The sequence below is a fragment of the Dermacentor silvarum genome, chromosome 10 (genome assembly GCF_013339745.2).
Source record: "Dermacentor silvarum isolate Dsil-2018 chromosome 10, BIME_Dsil_1.4, whole genome shotgun sequence".
Classification (NCBI taxonomy): domain Eukaryota; kingdom Metazoa; phylum Arthropoda; class Arachnida; order Ixodida; family Ixodidae; genus Dermacentor; species Dermacentor silvarum.
The window spans coordinates 44,232,872-44,252,610 of NC_051163.1; the positions used below are offsets into that span (position 1 = coordinate 44,232,872).

Genomic DNA, 19,739 nt, shown 5'->3' on the forward strand with positions numbered 1-19,739 from the left:
CACCTCGTTTCAAAGGGGATCCTCATACCATACCATACCATACCACCCACCCACCCACCCACCCACCCATCCGTCCGTCCGTCCATCTGTCCGTCCGTCCGTCCGTCCGTCCGTCCGTCCTAGGGCCGCTGAACCCTGGTTGGGAAGACTATAGTGACTCCAAAAAGGCTTCTCGTTGTGACCAGAGTGGCTCGCTTCTGACTTTCTTCATCTAGTCCAGGGCCCCAAGGAGTGTGAACAGCTGGCTGACACCCAGAGTGTGCCATGTACATTCTTAAACCAGCTATAGATGCAAAAGTCTGAGGCTCAGGGTAGTTGCTTTCATCGAAAAGGGAAGTAAGGGCACCGGGAGGATTTAGATTGAATTCATCCTTCGATTAGATTAAAGGATTAAGTTTAAAATCAAACAGCAACTTGTTCCAGCTGTCCCTGCATTGCATGCTCATTTTCAACGCGGCTGGATTTACAGTCACCCCTATCCGATGCCTCTCTGGGAATTCACTACATTCTAAGAAAAAAAAAAGGGTCAAAAGTGAGTCACAGCAACGTGACTCGCTTTTTCTGTGCTAAGACCCCCTTTTGCGTGAGTAGAGTCACAAAATAAGGGTCAATCCTTCTGCATGAGTCAATTGACTCCCAATGGCTTGCGAAGAGCCGTCATGAAAGATCGCGACTTCTTTGTGTGCAGCAATTAACGAAAGATTTTAATGTAGGAAAGAAATACCAGATAATTTCGTCTGGCTTAAGCTTGCTTCTGGTTTAGGCAGACCCCCAGGGTTTATGTCCTGGTTGTAATGCAATGTCTCACTCTTTCGTTCCATGAAGAAGGGTAAAAAAAAGGACACCGACCACTGAAAGAATGTAAGAAAAGATGTTTTGGCTCCCCTGACGGGAGCCTTGTCCACGATCTGTTGTTCAGATGGTGAACAACGCTCCCGTCACGGGAACCGCGACGTCTTTTCTTGCGTTCTTTAGTGGTCGGTGTCCTTTTTTACCCATCTTCATGATGCCTCCCGACCAGATGGGCTTCCGTCAAAACCTCGACTTCTTTCGTCCCATCTTCTGCAATGTAGATTTTCCTTGACCATGTCTGTTGACAGCTCGCATGCTTAAGCGATAGCTGGTTTCCTGTGTTAAGGAATACCAGGTTTTGTCACGCTGGATTATGACCATTAGTAAATCTAAAAAAAAAACAGATTGGCTACTAAACAGAGCACATCAACCAGGTAACAAGTTCAGTGGATGCACTCAACAGTGCCGATTATAAATGTAGTTATGTGACGAAAAATTTTATTTTCAGGGTTTATGTGCCAACACCGAGATCTTATTACACGGTAATGGGAAACTGCAGTTTAATTTTCAGCAGCTCGGTTTCTTTAACGTGCCCGGAATTCATGGTTCACAAGTGGATTTGCATTCTGCCCACATTGGAATGCGGCCGCCGCGCTTGTAATCGTACCCGTGACCTCGAGTTCAGCAGCACAATGCCACAGCCACTGGGCTATCGCGGTTTGTTGCGTTCCGCGACCAGAAAGAAACATCACCGTACACTACACAGCTTTTGAGCCCCCTTAGAAATATATTAACAAAAAGTCGCAGTTTCGCCCGAAAGACGAAACTTTGATAGCTATAGCAATGCATTAGACAACTGCACGAAGCGAGGTTCGTAGTTTCATCGGCTGTATAAATTGCAGTAAACATTCGTTTACTAATTACATTAGCAAGCATGAGGTCACGCGCGCACGTGCTAACATGAACAAATCTCGCTCAATTGATCGCGAACGCTTGCTGTCACAGCGCTGGCGTAATGAGCGCAAACAGAGGGGACCGAACGCTTCTGCTGCCTCTTTCCTTCAACGCGTCTCCGAAACTTTAAATTACGCTACCTCGGCTCACCCAGCTTTTGGACCCATCGGATATTACCTCTAACAGGGCGAGTGTGGCGCAATACCGGTTTCAGAGCAACGGCAAGAGGAGTCGCGCGCTAAACCAAGGCCTCCCTTCCCCCGGCTTTCACGCGTGTTATCACGTTTCATTGCGCGCCCATCAAGCCACTATCCATCGCGGCTCACCCTCGAACACTTGCTCTCACGCGCGCAGTCACGGCGCGGGATAGCATCTTATCGCACTTGGACTTCATACGTAAGCGCACGGCAACGCCAACAGATAAATTTAACCGGTTGTGTCCATACAATCGCTATCACAAATAAACGGGAATAGTTCTACGTTGTTTAAATTCATGGCTCTTTCATTCGTGAACATTATTCACGTGAAGAAAATTATCAGTGAGCAAAACAATTATTTTTTCAACGCGAGGAAAGAAAAACTGAAACTAGTGCATGTGTTGTGCGGCCCCAAAGTGATCCAAAGCCGAAGCCATCGAAAGCCTGGCGCCATTTTGTAGTTGTGTTGCATGATGTGCGAGCAACTCGTGTGCGAGCACGCTGTCGTTGTTGAATGGCTCTGAAAGCACTGCGTTAGGGGTGACTGCATCCGTACGTTTCCGCAAGTTGCAGTCGGAGCTTCTTTCCGTGCTACGCGATTTCGACGACAAGGACGGCCAGCAGCAGCGTGTCGCCGATTTCGTCTTTGCCGACATCGAACAAGTGCAGCTCGCCGGAACGTGGCAAGCACCCGAAGTCTGCACTGCGTTGTCTTTTATTGTGATGTGAGAGATAGTAACGCACAGAGACGGCCAGATGCATATGAAAGCCTGCCAACATGGAGTGACTGTGCCATTTTTCTCTTAACGTCTCAGGTGAGTATATCAGCTTTCGTTCGAGTTTACAAACGGCGCGTACTCGGCCCTTCCGGTTTGGCTACATTTTGCGCGGCGTTTCTCTTGGCAGTTAGAGACATGCGCGCGGATGCATGCGAAAATACTAGTGGCACACGGAGGCTTCAGGAGAACATCTGATATTATAACAAAGCTGTACTGCTAGGAGAAACACCGTTTTTATCGATCCTAGTAATGAGCGGCATGTCGCATTGAAAAATCCGCAGAATAACAAGTACTGCATAGCTTGAAGTGTAGAAAAAAATAGTAGCACCAATGTGACATTCGCTGCCGAAGACAAGTCGTGGAAAGCGTTGAAGACAGCTTGTGTATCTTGAAGATTCGCTAGCGCTTCAGGTACATTACTGATAATAATAAAATCACTACAATGCTGTATAATCGTTGAAATTAAATAAATTTAATGTCTTTTCTGGCTGCAGGTCAGAAACACATTAGCTAACAATCTAAACCGATATATATATAATGTATTATTTCTCAAGTAATCTTTATTTTCACTGTTACTATTTAAAAGCACGAATTTTCTGCAACCTTTATATAGTGAAACCTACTAGGGTTTCAAAAGCGAGGTGTGTTCTGTGGTGAATTTGTAATATTATTACTGGTTTTTCTATTTTGTGTCTTGTGTTTCATGGAAAAAAGGGTCCTTTCATTTGTATTTTTATGTTAGTATATTTGTATTTGTATATTTGGCAAGCTGAAATGAGTACATTGCAAAGTTGTACCTCCCAGTGAGCTGCATATGAATCCACCCAAGTTAAACCTTTCTTGGCTATTGTAATGTACGTATAAAAATTTCAAGTACAGCTGTAGTTGGCAATCGCTGTAGGATATTTTATTGTAAAAGTGGAATTCTTGGTATTATTTTACTGTGACCGCGTTGAATGAAATATAATGAGGTGTGGTGTATTATTTTACTAATTTAATTTTTAAAAGTTTCGTCTGTCATGCACAGATTAGTTTACCTTGCTGTAGAAACAATGCTGTGTTATCTCCTACTCTACTGCTGTTTTCCTGCATATTTTTGTAATTTTGAAATGTATTTTATTTTAGGTATTGAAGAAGCGGCAACAGCCACAGGAAGTAGCCGTCTTATCCAGCACGTTATGGGTGAGAAATCGCGCAGGCACTTTGGAATTTTTCATTAGCAGTATGATGCTATATGTTGTAATTTTTTTGTCCTCATTCCTGTCTTATTCATTTCAGTATTATTGTGCAAACGGTAATACGTTTACATAGAGATAGAGTAATCGATCAAGGACGAGACATGGGTGGAGGAGACAAGACACACAAGCCTCCTTTGTCCGTGTCTCAATGTTGCGCAGTTACTCTGTCGTTATCTACCAACAAGCCAAAATTTCTCTTCAGTATGTTTACTAATTCTGTTATTCAAATTTCATCAACACAACACTGAAAAGACATATGTACACACACAGGAAGACTGAGACTTCAAATGATGATGAGCCATAGAACAAGAAGCATTGCTGGAGCCAATGTTTCGAGAAGGAGTAGGAGACAAGTCCTCTTGTTGACGCGTTGGCTTGAGCGACACTCCTTGTTCTACCACTATTTACCGTTAAAAGGAACCATTATTGCTCATGCTGAAGTATCGTGCATTATGGAATAAAAATTAGCAGGTGAAATGTCAAGAATGTGAAAGGTTTTCTGTATTCTAATGCTAGAGCCAAGACAGAGGCAGAAAAACAAGAATAAGATTTAGAGAAGCACACTATTATTCTTCACTACCCGGTTGGCCAGTTTGATTCGCAGCTTGCACTTTATTGCATTAATGACCATAGAAATTCGTTAATTGAAGTAGCTTGATAATTTCCTTATGTCAAGAGACGTTGAACTTAGATTAATGCAGGTTAAAAAATATACAATGACATTTTAAAGCGAAGCTTTGTACCTCTACCAGCCAAGGGTTCTGTCGTGTCCGTCGTTGTAATCAAAAAACGATCCCGACGAACCGCTAACAATTGCAGGTACAGCAGTATAGCTTACTTGAATTCAGGCATTCAGCGTACAACTAAGCACTCGTTTTCGCAAGAAAAACCACAAAAACAAGCTTCAAAGTGATGAGCCAACATGATGGATGATAAGGGATGCGGGCAAACAACGGAAACAGGCTCGGCGCGGTCCGTAAGATTAGATTGCAGCTGTTGCAAAGCTTATGCAGCTGCTTGAAAGAGGGTTGACGTCATTCGAAACCCTTCCAGCCTAGTAACTGCTTCGGTTCATTTTCTAGACTACCCCACTATGGGTAGACCACGCAAAGAGTTAGCACTCGTGTGCTTCACCAATGCAAAACAACCAACCACCATTCGCGGAACGTGCATTGATTTAACCTTGGCAAAGAATGTAACTACAGTGAAAACTGAAAATTTGAGTGTATATCACACCGATCATAAAGCAGCATTGAACATTGTTGTGAAGTAAACAATAATAAAGGACGTGGTTAAAGTTACGTTGTAGTGTGTGAAATATCAGGTCCGCCGCAGTCACCGTGAGGGTGGCGTAAAAAGCTTCGCTTTCCAACCACCTTCACAGGGTGGATTGGCGGGCAATTTTTTAAGATGGCAGGCTTGCAGTTGACAGGCACATCACTTCATGGCTTGAGCACAGGTTCGGGTTGCACGCTCTTTTTTGACTTTACTGGCATTTTCATATACATAACTGCTGCTTCGTTTTTGTCGGGGTTCTAGTTGTGTTGTAGGACCTAACTGTTTACCTTTATTTGTATTGGTAACCATGTTACACAGACAACTGCTGCATTTTTGAAAATTACGACATGGTAGAACTTCGAACATTTGTGCAAATTTGTTGCAGGTTGAACTTGGCGGCTCCTGCGCCTGCCTTCCGCCACCACCCTGTCCCCACTGCGTCCACTAGAAAGTTCGCAGCCTTAGTGATGATGCCAAGCAGGCCGACGGCAGGCAGCAAGATGCAGGTAAATACATGTAATCCAGCACCGTCCTCTTGACTGAAGCAGCTTGTAGCGACTCGGCAATGAATTAACTTTCAAGTAGTTTAGACGCCCCACTATTGGTGCAGCGATGCTCAAGTCCACGCAATTTGTTTTAGCCACTTGTTTTAGCCAATTTGTTTTAGGCTATGTGGACTAGACGATTTTGATACTAGTATAGACCACTTATACCATTTTTTTCTTGCTTAACACAAAAACTATGTTGATAAAGCTTTACCAATTTGAAAGCAATACAATGTGCTCTCAGATCTGGTATTTGACATATTTTTCCAAGGACTGCCGCATTGTTAAACCTGCGGATAAATATACGCCAAAACTGAGTTTTCTGCAAGTTCATCCTCATCTTTGTGCACTTCTGCATGAGATATATAACTCTGAAACCATTTTGTGTACTTAGCACATGTCCTGAGCACTTGGATCAAGTTAGTTGACAGCTTTTGCTAGAAGCCATTTCTCTGAAAATAAAAGTGGGCCATTTTGCCCATTTTCACGGCCCATAATAAACTGGACAATGGCCAATGCTCAAGGGATACAATTTTAGGCGTAAAACCTCTTCATTCTCCTGACAAAAATTTGTTCCGCTCTCATATTGAAGGAACCGGTATCTTGGCTACGCCTTTTGGTACCTTAGAACAAAACTCACAGAACTTACGCTAGTTCGGAGGGCCAACAGAGGGCCAAGTAACGTATCCTTGACATTACGTTAGGGTGCAATTATTGATACACGCAAGACAAAATGACAAGCATTCTATCCTATAAGTAGTTCCTCACATTTATTTATACTTTTTGCACACTATTTACCTTCAGTCTGTTGACCTGTGTCGGCTTTCATTATTAGCTTACCATCATAGATGGTAAGCTTCAGATTTGTCCTATGGTGAAGAATAATATGGTGCTTATAGATGGTGGGTTTCTGTTTCTCAGGTTGCCACGAAATTCTACCCAAGCTGTGCCACACACTTGAGCCAGGCTTCTTGGAAAGGATGCATAACCAGACTCCATGCGTTGATGTCGGATGATGCCAGGGATGAAGGCAACCTTTTTTGCTCTAGCATTCAACACTTGGTGACCCCTCTACATGTTTCACCTATTTCGCAGCTGTACCTCGGCTGCCATCTATCCAAGCAGCATCGCCAGCTGTGACCACTTATCGAACCATGAGCAAATATTGGCGTGAAGTGTTCCCTAAGTTTGACATTCTATTTGCTCCTTAAGATTCTTAGCAAATATTCCTGTTATAAGTTATGTGTTTTTAGTACCCAATTTTTAATATTTCCTTTCTCTTGGAATTCTTAGCATCATCTCCTATTAAATCTGTATTTATGCCCAGTTTCTCGTACTTCTTTTGTACTTGTGCATGTAATTGATAGGTTCTTAACTCTTGTAATGCATAAGGCTAAAATGCTGACTTATGTCATGTTTTGTTCATTTATTAATTTGCATTGCTGTGGAATGTTAAAAAATTTAACTTAACTCGGGCTCTATGGCAAGATAAATTCAAGAGGAACATACTACTTATTTCAAGCACCCATTATTTCTGAAAAAGGAAATAACATAGGAGTGTGCAAAAGAAAACAGTATTAAAGTATGGAAACCTGGCTTCCCGTCATAAGTGACGTGACTTCCTTTCACTGCAATGATACCAGTGGCACTGGTGGACAACGTTTGAAGCATGAAACCCATGATACCCTTGGCATTCGTCAGCGTGCCAAATGGGTTTACCACACTTAAGAATGCCAACGGTATTGTAGGTTTCATGCACATTGGTTGTGTTACACCTTATGAGTATTGCATTTCTCGAACATGAAGGTTTACAGCAGTGCTTTGAATGACAAATATATTTCCTAATTTTCATAATTTATGAATGCAAGAGTAATGGTACATGTACGCTCATGTAAAAATTATTTTACAGACTATATGCCCATAGATACACGCTTCTTCTGATGACATAGCAACGGTGGTGGCGGGATGTATGTCTTTATTTCAAATTTAAATATTGCCTTCCAGACCTGGGTTAGTCTACTACATTGAAGATTCTAGGCCAGAGTCCCTGCACTAGAGGGAAGTGAATTAAACTAATAATTTTAAACATGAAAATATCTTGTTCGTGGCACCAATTTCACAATCAGCAAGGTTCTTTCTGCATTCATTTCCAAATTTGTGATATATTTTATATGACTGGCTTCAATAATGCGAGAACAAATATTTGTTTACTGTCAACCCAGTTGATGGCACCCATTTGCACACCATTCCTTTACAGGCTAAAAATTCTATGTATTAATGGGGTGTTGAAGGTTTTGCGCACAAGAGCACTGCACGGGCCGATTTTTTCAGCCCGGGCCCGTTTTTACGTTGGAGTCCCCGCCCGAGCCCGATCAAAACTTTTATGGCGAGACCCGGGCCCGTCCCGGGCCCAGAAATAATCTACGTTACCCGCCCGGCCCGGCCCACCACCCCTTTACCTTAGGCCCGAGCCCGGCGTGAGCCCGACTCGAACCTGGCCCGAGACCGACGAATAATATTTTTCAGAGTTGAGACACCCGAGAATAACTCGCTGCACGTTACATGCACCCCACCAGAAAGCCCGAGCCCGGCCCGGGCCCGCGTCGAAAAACCCGAGCCCGGCCCGGGCCCGAGTCAAAAAGCACACGCCGTGCCCAAGCCCGTGAAAAAACTGTCCTACCCTGCCCGGCCCGGGCTTTCGGGTAAGCCCGAGCCGGTGCAGTGCTCTATTGCGCACTCAATGTTAAGGGATCCAAATGGTGGCATAGAACAGAATGCAAGAAAGAACAAAGGAATGCAAGTAGGGTATGGGGCTTTGTAGGCAGACGCTTTGGTGTGCTATTTCTAAAACTTCCTACGGTCTGCCTGAAGGCATTGCCCAACGCTTCGGCTGAATACATTGGCAGCCACATATTAAGGGGAAATGCTCCTCGAAACTAATTTTTAAGATTTCTGCGAGAGATTTGAAACAAAAACTTGCATAGAGTTTTGTAGATTTTAAGTATGTCAGTGGTTTTTGTGTAGCTGCTATATTTTTTTAGTTATGTCCTACACAGTGGCAAAGTATCTGCGGGCACTTTATTGTATATAACAGTTTTACAAGAATCATCGTACTGTGTCTTATTCAGCTCCTTGTAGACTGCAAAGTGCTGATATCTACCCAAACAGCATGTAAAATTACTGAAACTATGCAAAAAAATCATCGCCATCAGCCTATATTTATGTCCACTGCAGGATGAAGGCCTCTCCCTGTGATCTCCAATTACCCCTGTCTTGTGCTAGCTGATTCCAACTTGCGCCTGCAAATTTCCTAACTTGATCGCCCCACCTATTTTCTTGCCGTCCTCGACTGCGCTTCCCTTCTCTTGGTATCCATTCTGTAACTCTAATGGTCCCCTGGTGATGTACCCTACCCATTACATTGCAATTTCAAGTAGATATTAGCATTCTACATATCTTGAGTATGTATGCCAAATTTTGTTAGTATCGGACAATTGTAAGTGCACGAGGTTATTCTCATGGGACTGTGAAAAAATTATTGAAGTGTACTGAGCTTTACTTGCCTACTCCCACTAAATTTACATGTTATTTGCATAGATATCGGCAATTTGCACTTACAACAAGCTATGTTAGCTACAGCACAGTGTTTTTATGAAAATTTAGTACAGAAGAAAGTGCCCGCAAATATCACTATATATTGTGCCATTGTTTAAGACATAACTGAACAAATGTAGCAGCTAAACCAAAATAACATATGTGAAATCGGCTTGACGAACTCTCTAATTGGCTTAATTTTCAGACCTCTAGTACAAAAAAATTTTAAAAACATTTCGAGTAGCATCTCCCTTGAACACAAGATTTAATAAACAAACGTTCCACGCTCTAGCACTGGAACTTCAAGTCAACCACGACGCTGTGCACAATGCCACGTCAAAGCTGCCTACAATCAAACAACCAGATATGTTCACTGATTCTTTAGCGGCTATACAAGAACTCAAGAAGGTTGAAAAGGCGATGTAAATCTGAGGCGATACAATGAATAGAAAGACGTCAAGGTACACTGGATTCAAGACCATGCTGCGAACCCTCACAAATATGCTGCTGACCAGCGGGTACAATACCCTCCTAATGCAGATCTTCCGTCTCTTTCCCTCCCACTTCAAGCCCTTAACTCAATCCGAGCCCGTAAAAATGTTCTCTAGCAGGACACACGCGCTCTAATACCACCGTGTGTCTGCTCCCTCCGCCTTCAACTTACTACGGCGGAGAAGTTATGCATAGGAGGCTTCTGTCCGGGCTGGCCCTTACACCGGCTGTGTTCTCAACGTGGAACTGGTCGCATTTACCACTGGGTTCTAAGTGCCCATGCTGCTCAGTCCCAGTGATGCAGGCAGGTGCGTATCAGCTGTTGGGGACCAGGTCCAGGCTAACAATCGGAACGCTCGCAGCGCACAAAAGAAATTGTGTGACGTACGTTCCCTTCCCCCCGAATTCCGAAAAAACCAAATGCTCGTGCGCACAAACTTCTTGCGGTTTTCTTCTTCGGTACTGGGCGTGTCAAGTGCCTCATGCTCTCCAGCCAGCAGTCGTACTAAGAATGTGCCAATGGCACGGTTTGACGGAGAACCAATCCCCGTTATACATGTTAACTTTTCTCACCGCCATATTAATACTGCAAGCATTTACAACAATGTCCCTGCAGCCGCCCCCCCTCCCCTTCTTTCTTTTTCTCTTGCTTCCGTGCCTTTTCTTTCGCTTCTTGGTGAGATCATTCCATGAGCCAATCTGCGACTAATTATTTACACGTTTTTGTTGCTTATAGTTCATCATGCCCATTGTATAATCGGAAATAAATGCCACTTTTGCTCTAGGAATGCGTTTCTTACGAATTGCGATTCGTACAGCACTTATAATTGATCATCTAGTTTGCCGCAGAAAGCACGGGATGTTCACATGCTTTTACAGAGTCTTTCGTGTGCGCTGCAGGACCAGCTTAAGTGAATAAGGCGCCAAAGCATTTCTTGGCAAATGGGAGGCACACACTGAATTCGACATTAGCAAACTCTGTAGGCAGAAATTATGTTTTATTGTGGTTGCAGTGGTGTTGAAGAAAGTAATTCATATGCGCAACAGTAGTTCTAGGCATTAGGTAAAAATCTTCGCCGAGACACCAGGCTCATTTAAGGAACAGATGCAAGCCCAGTAGTAAGGCGACCGGAAATCCGTGTTTTGTGAAGTTTATAACTCCTAACATATTCAAACACTTTCACGCTGGCGAACTTGTAGCCTCAGCTAGTTCTGCAAGGCCCTTGTCCACAACTCCAGTATCACTTCCGCCCTTGCTTCTTTTGAGAAACCAGAGCACAGCAGAAGCCATCATTACTGCTGCCACAAGAAGAGCCAGGAGCCATAGCCATGGCGTTGAGGACGTAGATGAAGTGCCGTCATCGCTGTCATCGTCGGCGGAGTTGCCTTGTGAGGATTTCGGGCTACTTTTCCCAGCTGTCGTGGGCCTGGCCGGCAGGCCTTCTGGAAGCTTTGAGGTGTACTTGTTGCCATGGTAGCCAACTCCAGTTTTCGACCAATCGTCGTAGGCCAACTGCGCTATGTTTGATATCCCAGACATCAGGCCGTAGCTGTTGTTCACTCTAAGAGCAAACTTCACTCTCCACATTGTGAAATTTTCTCTTTCCTCTGCCAATTCACGTGTAAGCGAGATTGTCACAACGTTAGTTGTTCCTCCCGGTCTAGGTATCAGGTCGCCCTGAACCAAGCTCGTTGAGTCGATCTGCACTTGGGACTCGAAGTGTTCGTCCAGGCTTTTGAAGTCTTTGCTCGCTCGGATATCGATTGACGAAGCTGTTAGAGAGGATACAGAAGAACACCAAAGAAATGTTAGAGCTCCAGAATGAGTGAGTCATTCTTTCTGACAGAATATTGATAGTAAAGTTCCTAGAGGAGAGGTTAATACGTATTTTGATGCCACAGCAAATGTACACCTGTACGTTCCTACACTTGATGAATAAACCATCTCAAATGACCACTCGCTCAGTCACTCGCAGGGCCACAGCAGCGAATAAAAAGCAGGTTCCATCAAACAATTCATTTAATTTGGAAGACAACCACGGCTCATTACACGAGTACAAAAGTGGATTTTTGATAACCAGTCGATAGGCTCATCTGTGTTTAAGAACTTAAACAAGAAACACGAACAACGACATCAATGCGTTTATTGTTATACGAAAGGCCACCTGAACACGAGTTTTTGTTGGACGAAACATTTAATCTAGCCCAGGTGTATAGGGCAGTTCCACTGCGACGAGGCCTGGTCGTACAAGAACATGCGTCGGATACATCGGGTATTGGGAAGTGTTTGAAGAGACGCCGGTATAGAGAATGAACTGTACCACTTATAGCGCATATATGTGATCACATAAGAAGAAAGCAGAAAACGGAATGGCGCCCTCCTCTCCTTTTGTTTTCGCATCTCCCCGCGGAGCCTGGCCAGAATGTGGCCGACGAGGCTGCTTTCGCTTTCATAAAGATGGCGACTATACAACCTGCCCCAATCCATCAGACTGGTGCACGTTGTACACCTAAAACAATATTTACAATTTTAGGCAGTCAAGGCAAACAAAGATAATTTGCCAGGACGATGACGCTTTATTTTTTGCTAATTTTCCTCAAAAATGTGCAGAACACATATCACAGTGACTTTGGGTAGTTGCGCGATTAGCATTTAAGCGCTATACCAAGAAAACATTGCTGAATATACTTTTAAGTACAATCGGCTCTGGAGGAAGTCGGCTAATAATGGTAATCACAATTCACGCATACGCTACAGCGTGTACACGTTTGAATGCATTAATGGAGGCTTCAAGCACGTTCTGTGCCGCAGGCACTGCTGAAATTTGGGTCCAGCATTTCTGGCTTCGAATAATACAGGGTGCCACAGCAAACGTTAGCCAAGCTCTTACAAATATGAAATGGAATATACGAGGACGCAACCAGTGATATTATGTCAGCAGTGACGTACAGCATCAGGAGGATATTTTTTTTATAACTAAGCTATGGAAAATAAGAGGAGAATAAGGGACCAACTTTTTAATTGCTGAATTGAGACGCGAATTCTGATGGAAAAGTAATAATTGTGTTTCAAAACACCCGATTCAGCTTTTTTCTGTGTGCTATACCTCGGGTAATAATTTTTGGGCGTTGTAGAGAAAACGCGTGAAATGTGAAAATAGCCGCATCATTACGCGTCTCTCCATGACACCAGCGCTCCCAGGCGTTACTCCAGATGAACGCCGTGTTTGCACAGCGCCACATAGAAACCGCGCTTCGTTTATTTGTGACTAGTGATTCATGCGCACTCTAAGCATGCAGCACGTCTATGCTGTAACCATTCAATTCATCCTTGTGCCGCCTAAACAATAGAGATTATATCACAGAGCACGTGTTAAGTAATCCAATGCGTCCCACTTTGCATAGGTTGCATCACCCAAGATTACGAACCTATACAAACAGGTTCGGAAAACACCGATAAACTAATATTACGTAAATGCAATGTATCGACCCTTTGGCGTATTTTACGCAGAATAATCCCCCTGCCGAGTATACTAAGCACATGGAAAAATAGCTGATGGCACAGCATAGTGACCTCGAAATGAATGTTCCAGTGTATCGAAGTATCCTAAAATACAAAGTAGCAAATGCCGAATCCTGTATATTTATCAAGCGAGAATTTTATGTGTGTATCTCGTATCATCATACAAATTACTTTCGCTAAGTTGTAGATGTCTTGGCAGTTGTGCCGGTGGTGGGGACGAACTTCTCTCGCTCTAAAATCAACGATTTTGCAAATTTGGAGGTATTGCATTCATATATTTTTTAGCGACTTGGTACTACCGCAGCCGCTGCTGCCCAAATGTCTTCGAAAATGCCGCAAGCTGAAGCAACAAACATGTTTAAATATCTGCGCCAGGAACTGCACGACATGCGTTCTTCAAGCTTGAGCGAGGAAAGAGGGAACAATGCAGAAAAATTAAAAATAGCCTTGGAAACTTCAATGCGAGATTTGAAGAAAAAAAGTTGTCACAGTTTCACCTGAAAGGCGAAGCATCAATTGCGATAGCAAATTTGAAGACAGCTATACGGAGTAATGATAGCAGCTTTATCAGCTGTATAAACTTGGACATGCAGCAGCACCGGCAACACGCAGAACTGTTGTCGACGCCGTCGGCGTTTTGCCCGCGTTCGCTCAAAATGCGTGCGGCGTTGGCGACTGTTGCCAGAGCCTCTGATATAAATAAGCACTTGGTGCCGCAGCTAAACGTCGCCTCCCTTCCCTCCCCCCTCTCCCCCACGGCCAGTCGCGCGTCGGAAGAAGGAACGTTTGCTCTACATATATGGTGATTGTAGAGGAGGAAAGAGACGCCCACTTCTGCAGCCCTTAAATGAGCACAGCGCAGAACGCGCGTTTGTTCTCCGCCGTGCGTTCACTCCCCGTGAAAGCGCGCGTCCCTCGCGCCCTTTCACTCGCACATACAGCGTTCGGCGCGCGGCGACGATTTCATCTCCATTGACGTCATACGGAACCTCACGGCGACGGCGACGGCAGAAATCTGCCTTTGAGTGTCCATATAATTGCTATCGCAATAAAATTACACCATCTTCCCGTAGGGGAACCCCGAGTAGTATGCGAAGCAGCCATGGGGTCGTCTAAAGGTAGTTTTATCAGCTGTATAAATTTGGACATGCAGCAGCACCAGCAACGCGCAGAACTGTTGTCGACGCCGTCGGCGTTTTGCCCGCGTTCGCAGCGAAAGCGCGCGGCGTTGGTGACTGTTGCCGGTGCCTCTGGGGCGCCTACCGTCGCGCCTCTAACCTAAGCTGCTTCGCATTATCGCGCGCGGAGCCGCAGGTGTGGCCATTTGTTGCGCATTCCGGAGAGGAGAGGAGAGGAGGAATGCCGAGAGTAGAGGAAATGAGACAAGGAGAGGAGAGGAGGGGGAGGAGGATGTGCATGCGCAGTAGGGGTGTGGAGCACCGGGGTATCATTCGGGCAAAACGCCGGAAGCGTTCTACAGAAACCGGAAGCTGGCTTCCGGAAGCAAAAGCGGAACCGGAAGTGGAAGCGGAAGCGGATAGTTCCGGCTTCCGGAAGCCAGAGTTTGGCGTACATTCGCAGTAGGTGTGAGGACACTCTAGTGAGGACGCACGGCGGATGGATGGATTGAGGGAGTAAGGGAGGGAGGGATTGACATAGCCCCGAGCATAGATGCTTCGCATCTAATAAATCTATAAATTGCAAAAGTTTCTGGTATTTTCAATGGTGGAGGTAGGAATAATTTATCAAACTATTGACTCTTTTCGCGGCGCTCACGTAGGCGCTGCCATGTTTGATCATGTGGTGACGCGTCCATTGCTTGCCTCAGCTACCTCCTTTGCCTCCGTGTTTACAATGGCAAGCGCGTGACGCCGGTGCGGCGCTGCAGCCCTCCGTTTCGACGCATATCGTAGACGGCGACTGTGTGGACGACACGAAGCTTTGGCCACAGCTTTAGGTAGAGGACATGCAAGTGCTTTCAGAGCTCAATACGCCTTTTCCAAACGGCTGGAGCAGCGTATACGGTGCTTGTACTAAAAGCGGGCCTAGAAATATGTATTCCAAGCGGTCCAAGCTTTCGGCTTATGAATTAAATCAGGATCAGTGTGCTCTGCCTTATTTGGCAAACATTTTGAAGCAGCGGCTTGTCATGTTTCTGACTCAGCTAAGTTCCTCGGTGCGGCCACTATTTGTTTGTTTATTTTCAGCCTAATTACTCGCTGGTGTACTCTGCTGCGATAGATTTGTTCTTGCGGCGCACAAAGCTTAGCATGTAAATGTTCTGCACTTTGTGGTAGCTTGCAGCAAAGACGTATTATCGCTAGTCCCCCGCTTACTCTGTGGACCGTCACGATATGTTCAGCTTCCAACATTCGTGTCTTGTCAGTGTAGTCGCCGTCACTCAAGCTTTGGCATATTCATTCAAGTCAGCGCCCATTCGATTATTATTGATACTTTGGTGATAGGGTGGGTCTAAGTTTGCATGCGAGTAGGGGTAGATGTGTGTAAATCACGTGCGAGAAACTTACTATGCCAGTAAGTGGCGTTATTTCCTTTTGTAACGAGCGGTACTCTCTTAAGTACCGACGTTCCAGAGTTGATAATTCTTCCGCCAGCGCTGTATAGCTAACCTCAAAAGAAAGGAATTCTTTTTTTTATCCTCGAGGAAAGCCGTGCATCGCGAAGGGCGGCAACACAGGCAGTTGTAAGAGCGGTGACACAGGTTGATTCCTTTCCTTAATATGCGAATCCCTATTTTTGCAGCGAACTACTGCACACGTCTTCCCTTTACCGACACATTTTGCAGCATGAATTAGGCACAGTGCATTAGTGCACACACAGTTGCATTTCCGACAGCTGATCGCAAAGCAGGGCAGAAGCAGTAATGGTTTCGTATTCATGCGCATTCGCTGAGGCAACGTATGGCACGCCGCCGAAAGCGCTGTCTCGTTCCTGTAGAACAAACTGCTCCTCGAAAAGGGTCAATATAGACCGATTTTTGCTCTTCCTTCATTTGAAAGTACATTGTGAAGATGCGACACAGACGCATGTATTATTTTCTAAATGAGCACCTTACGATGACACCGATTCAGTTCGGCTTCGTCAACGGAAAATCTACAGAAGTAGCACTTCTATATCAAAAAGAAGTGATTTTAGATTCTTTTGAAAAACAGGCTTACGCTATGGGCATTTATGTCGACTTCTCAAAAGCCTCCGATAGGCTTCATCACAACGCTTGGCTTCAAAGACGCAACCATTACTGCTTTCGTGCTTAATTTTTAGACCTTATTACCACATAACTAGTGCACCAGAAATAACAAGTCACAATAAATCATTGCTTATCAGATATCAAAGATGGCATCCCTCAGAACAATATACTTGGCCCCCACTGTTCAATATCGATGTCAACGATATACTTCGCCTTGACGACAGCGTTCGATTTGTCATCTGTATGACAAATCATGTATATTTCACACCAACATATATTTTTCAGAAAAATCGATTGGCAATAACAGTAAACAACGCGCTTGATTGGCTGTAGGTCTGCAGTACCATTTCCTCGTTGACTCTAAACACTTCAAAAACAAGCCATTTTATTCCGAACTAGAAATAAATCAATCATCTCATCACTCTCACACTTAATCCTGGGCAGCACTAAGTTAGACATTGTACCAATTTTAAACTGTCTAGGTGTGACGATATGGCAAGCATCACAACGTGGCGTGGGACATTCATATCAGTGATGGTGTTACCAAACTATCGAGACAATTAGGTATGTTGACTAAGCTGCGTTTTTTCCTCGCCTACAGACATCAAAGTAGTAATCTCTAACACCCTATTTCAGTCAGGCCTTACATATGCACACCTGGTGTGAGTACGTACCACCACCAACACAAATATAGCAATATTACACAGACTGCAAAGAACGATTATTCGCATTATTGCTAATGTCCCGTTTCATGCTCACGCCACTCGTCTATTCGATTTACTGGTGATAAAACCATAAACTCAACTTTGAAATCATTTATTATTCCGCCGATATGAAACAGACCGCAAGAGGAGTTATTTGTTATCTGAATGATGCAGTTCCATCACAAATATAACCATAAATATCTCATTGTTTCAATTACATGTTGCTATGGTATTTTTGCTATGGTGTGATTTTTAGTGTGGTATTGGTAAGGTATGTTTGTTATTGTAGTGGTACAGTTGGTATTTGTATAATATTGGTATAGCATTGGTAGTATTGGTATTATATATATAGTAGGTGCAGCGATGGTATGGCATGGTGCTTTGGTTTTTGTTTTCCTCCTCTTTCGGTTCATTATATTCATCCTTTCATCGTTGTTATTTTTCTTCATCCATTATCCATATACTTCGACATTTTATATGTAAATACATGGACATACATAAAGTGTGTATTCTGTGTATGTAGTGGACATTAACATCTACGCATTAAAAAAATGTGTGGTAGCATGCCTAACTTGCCATGTTTACGGGGCACATTCCTCTGTCAAGCCGATTGCGGCTTTTTGATGGTGTCACCCAACACTTTATTGTCGAAATGTAGATTTCATATTACTTCATTTGATAGCTAGTTCTGTGCAGTAGAAACGTAAAAATGCCTGCCTACCCTATGGTTGGCATCCCGAAATATCACGACTAGGCTCTCCTCACTTTGCCTAGGTCAAGCGTTTGATTTCCTCTGTTATATTCATTTACTGTTGCTTATCGCGCGCGGAATTCGTCACAATGGACCGCGTGTGCAGGTTTGATTATTCAAGCACCAAGGTGACTGTGTCCTCAGCAGTCATCATCAGCAGCAGCTTATGTCCACTGCAGGATCATGACATCTCACAGCGATATCCAATTACCCTTGTCTTGCATTAGCTTATTCCAAGCAAGCGTGCCAGCAAGTTTCCTATATACATCGCAACCCCTAACTCTCTGCCGACCTCGACTGCGCTTGCCTTCTCTTGGCACCCTTTCTGTAGCACCAATATACCACCGGTTACCTGCCTACACGCTGCATGCCTGCTCAACTCGATATTTTTCTTTTAATGTCAACTAATATCGATTGCCTCCATTTGTTCTCCCCTCTACGCTGCAGTATTACTGCTTCTTCGTGTTATACGCTATTCAGCTTTCGTTCTATCGCTCGTTGCACTGTCCCTAGCTTCTTCTTAAACTTCTTTGTTAAGCTTCATGTTTCTGCCCCCTTCGTTGGTATCACTAGAATGCAATGAGTGTTAGACTTTTCTTTCCACGGATAGTGGTAATTTATCGCTCATGATTTGGTGAAGCCTCCAGTATGAGCTCCAAACCATCTCTGCTGTTCCGAAGATGTTTTTTGTTTCGTCATCAGGATCCCCTGCGAGTAATTGACCTAGTTAAACGTACTCTTGCATATATGCTAGAGGATGACTGCCAATTACGAATAATCATTATCTTTACACTCTATTACCGTTGTCTTCTACATTTCAACATTCAACACTACTGTTATACTTTTTCGGTTAAAGTCCTCAATCATTTGCTGCGGCTGATCCTTATCGTTGCGGAACAGGGCAATGTCATCTGCAAATGGTAGGTTGCTGAGTTAGACCACGGTGCGCTTTCAGAGCCAATACGAACCAGTTCCATGAGTCTTGTGTTTCCCTGGCCATGTCCAGGTCATGGTCGCCAGAAGAGTGCCATTGTTTCCTGGTCTCGCCTTAGAAACATGCAGGTCCCTGACAGCCACTGGAGGCACCATGTGTTCGTGCAGGTCGACTGTCACTTCGAATGATCCTAGATCGGTCTCCCTCTGGAAAGGGCCGATGGGCTTCGCTTGTGGTGGCGGGGCCGGCTTGAAAGTTTCGTTGCTAGTGGGAAAGCAGCTTCTGTCATACTCAGCGCCGGATTTGCAGTGCCCTGAAATAATGTCGCAATTGAAAATACTGAAGCCAGGTTTCGGTTTTGAGACACAACACGCGGCTTAGCCCTTGCTTTCAATAACGATCCATGTGTAGACAATCTCTGCGCCGTTTTTTATTCGATGTAAACGATTTTAGGTGGCGAGTAAATAATTGCATCGACTGGTCTCTACTATATAGGGCGCTAGCCAGAACACTAAGCGCCCTCGACTAAAGCCAGCTTCGTCCACGAAATTGGCGCTTTGCGACTTTGCAGCGGCACTTGGCGTGCACGGGAAATCGGCATTCCTTCTTTCCTTCCCCTGAAATACCTATCTGTTCCGCCGTAAGCTACCGGAACGGGCCGTAAAAGTTCTTTGGCAAGACGCCCAGAATTTGTCATCGTGGCGCTCGCTGGAAAAGTGGCGCTCGCTGGAAATGCTGCTGATGGCGAAA

General features: G+C 44.5%; 1 protein-coding gene across 1 annotated transcript; it reads right to left on the reverse strand.

The window, feature by feature from the left end:
- Positions 1-10,839: 10,839 nt before the first annotated feature.
- Positions 10,840-19,450, reverse strand: LOC125940778 (uncharacterized). The gene is made up of 2 exons (XM_049657344.1): positions 19,024-19,450; positions 10,840-11,642 (listed from the first exon to the last, which is right to left on the reverse strand). Exons 1-2 carry the CDS (start codon positions 19,142-19,144, stop codon positions 11,050-11,052), a joined length of 714 nt encoding a protein of 237 aa, XP_049513301.1. The 5' UTR covers positions 19,145-19,450; the 3' UTR covers positions 10,840-11,049.
- Between the last annotated feature and the right edge of the window lie 289 nt (positions 19,451-19,739).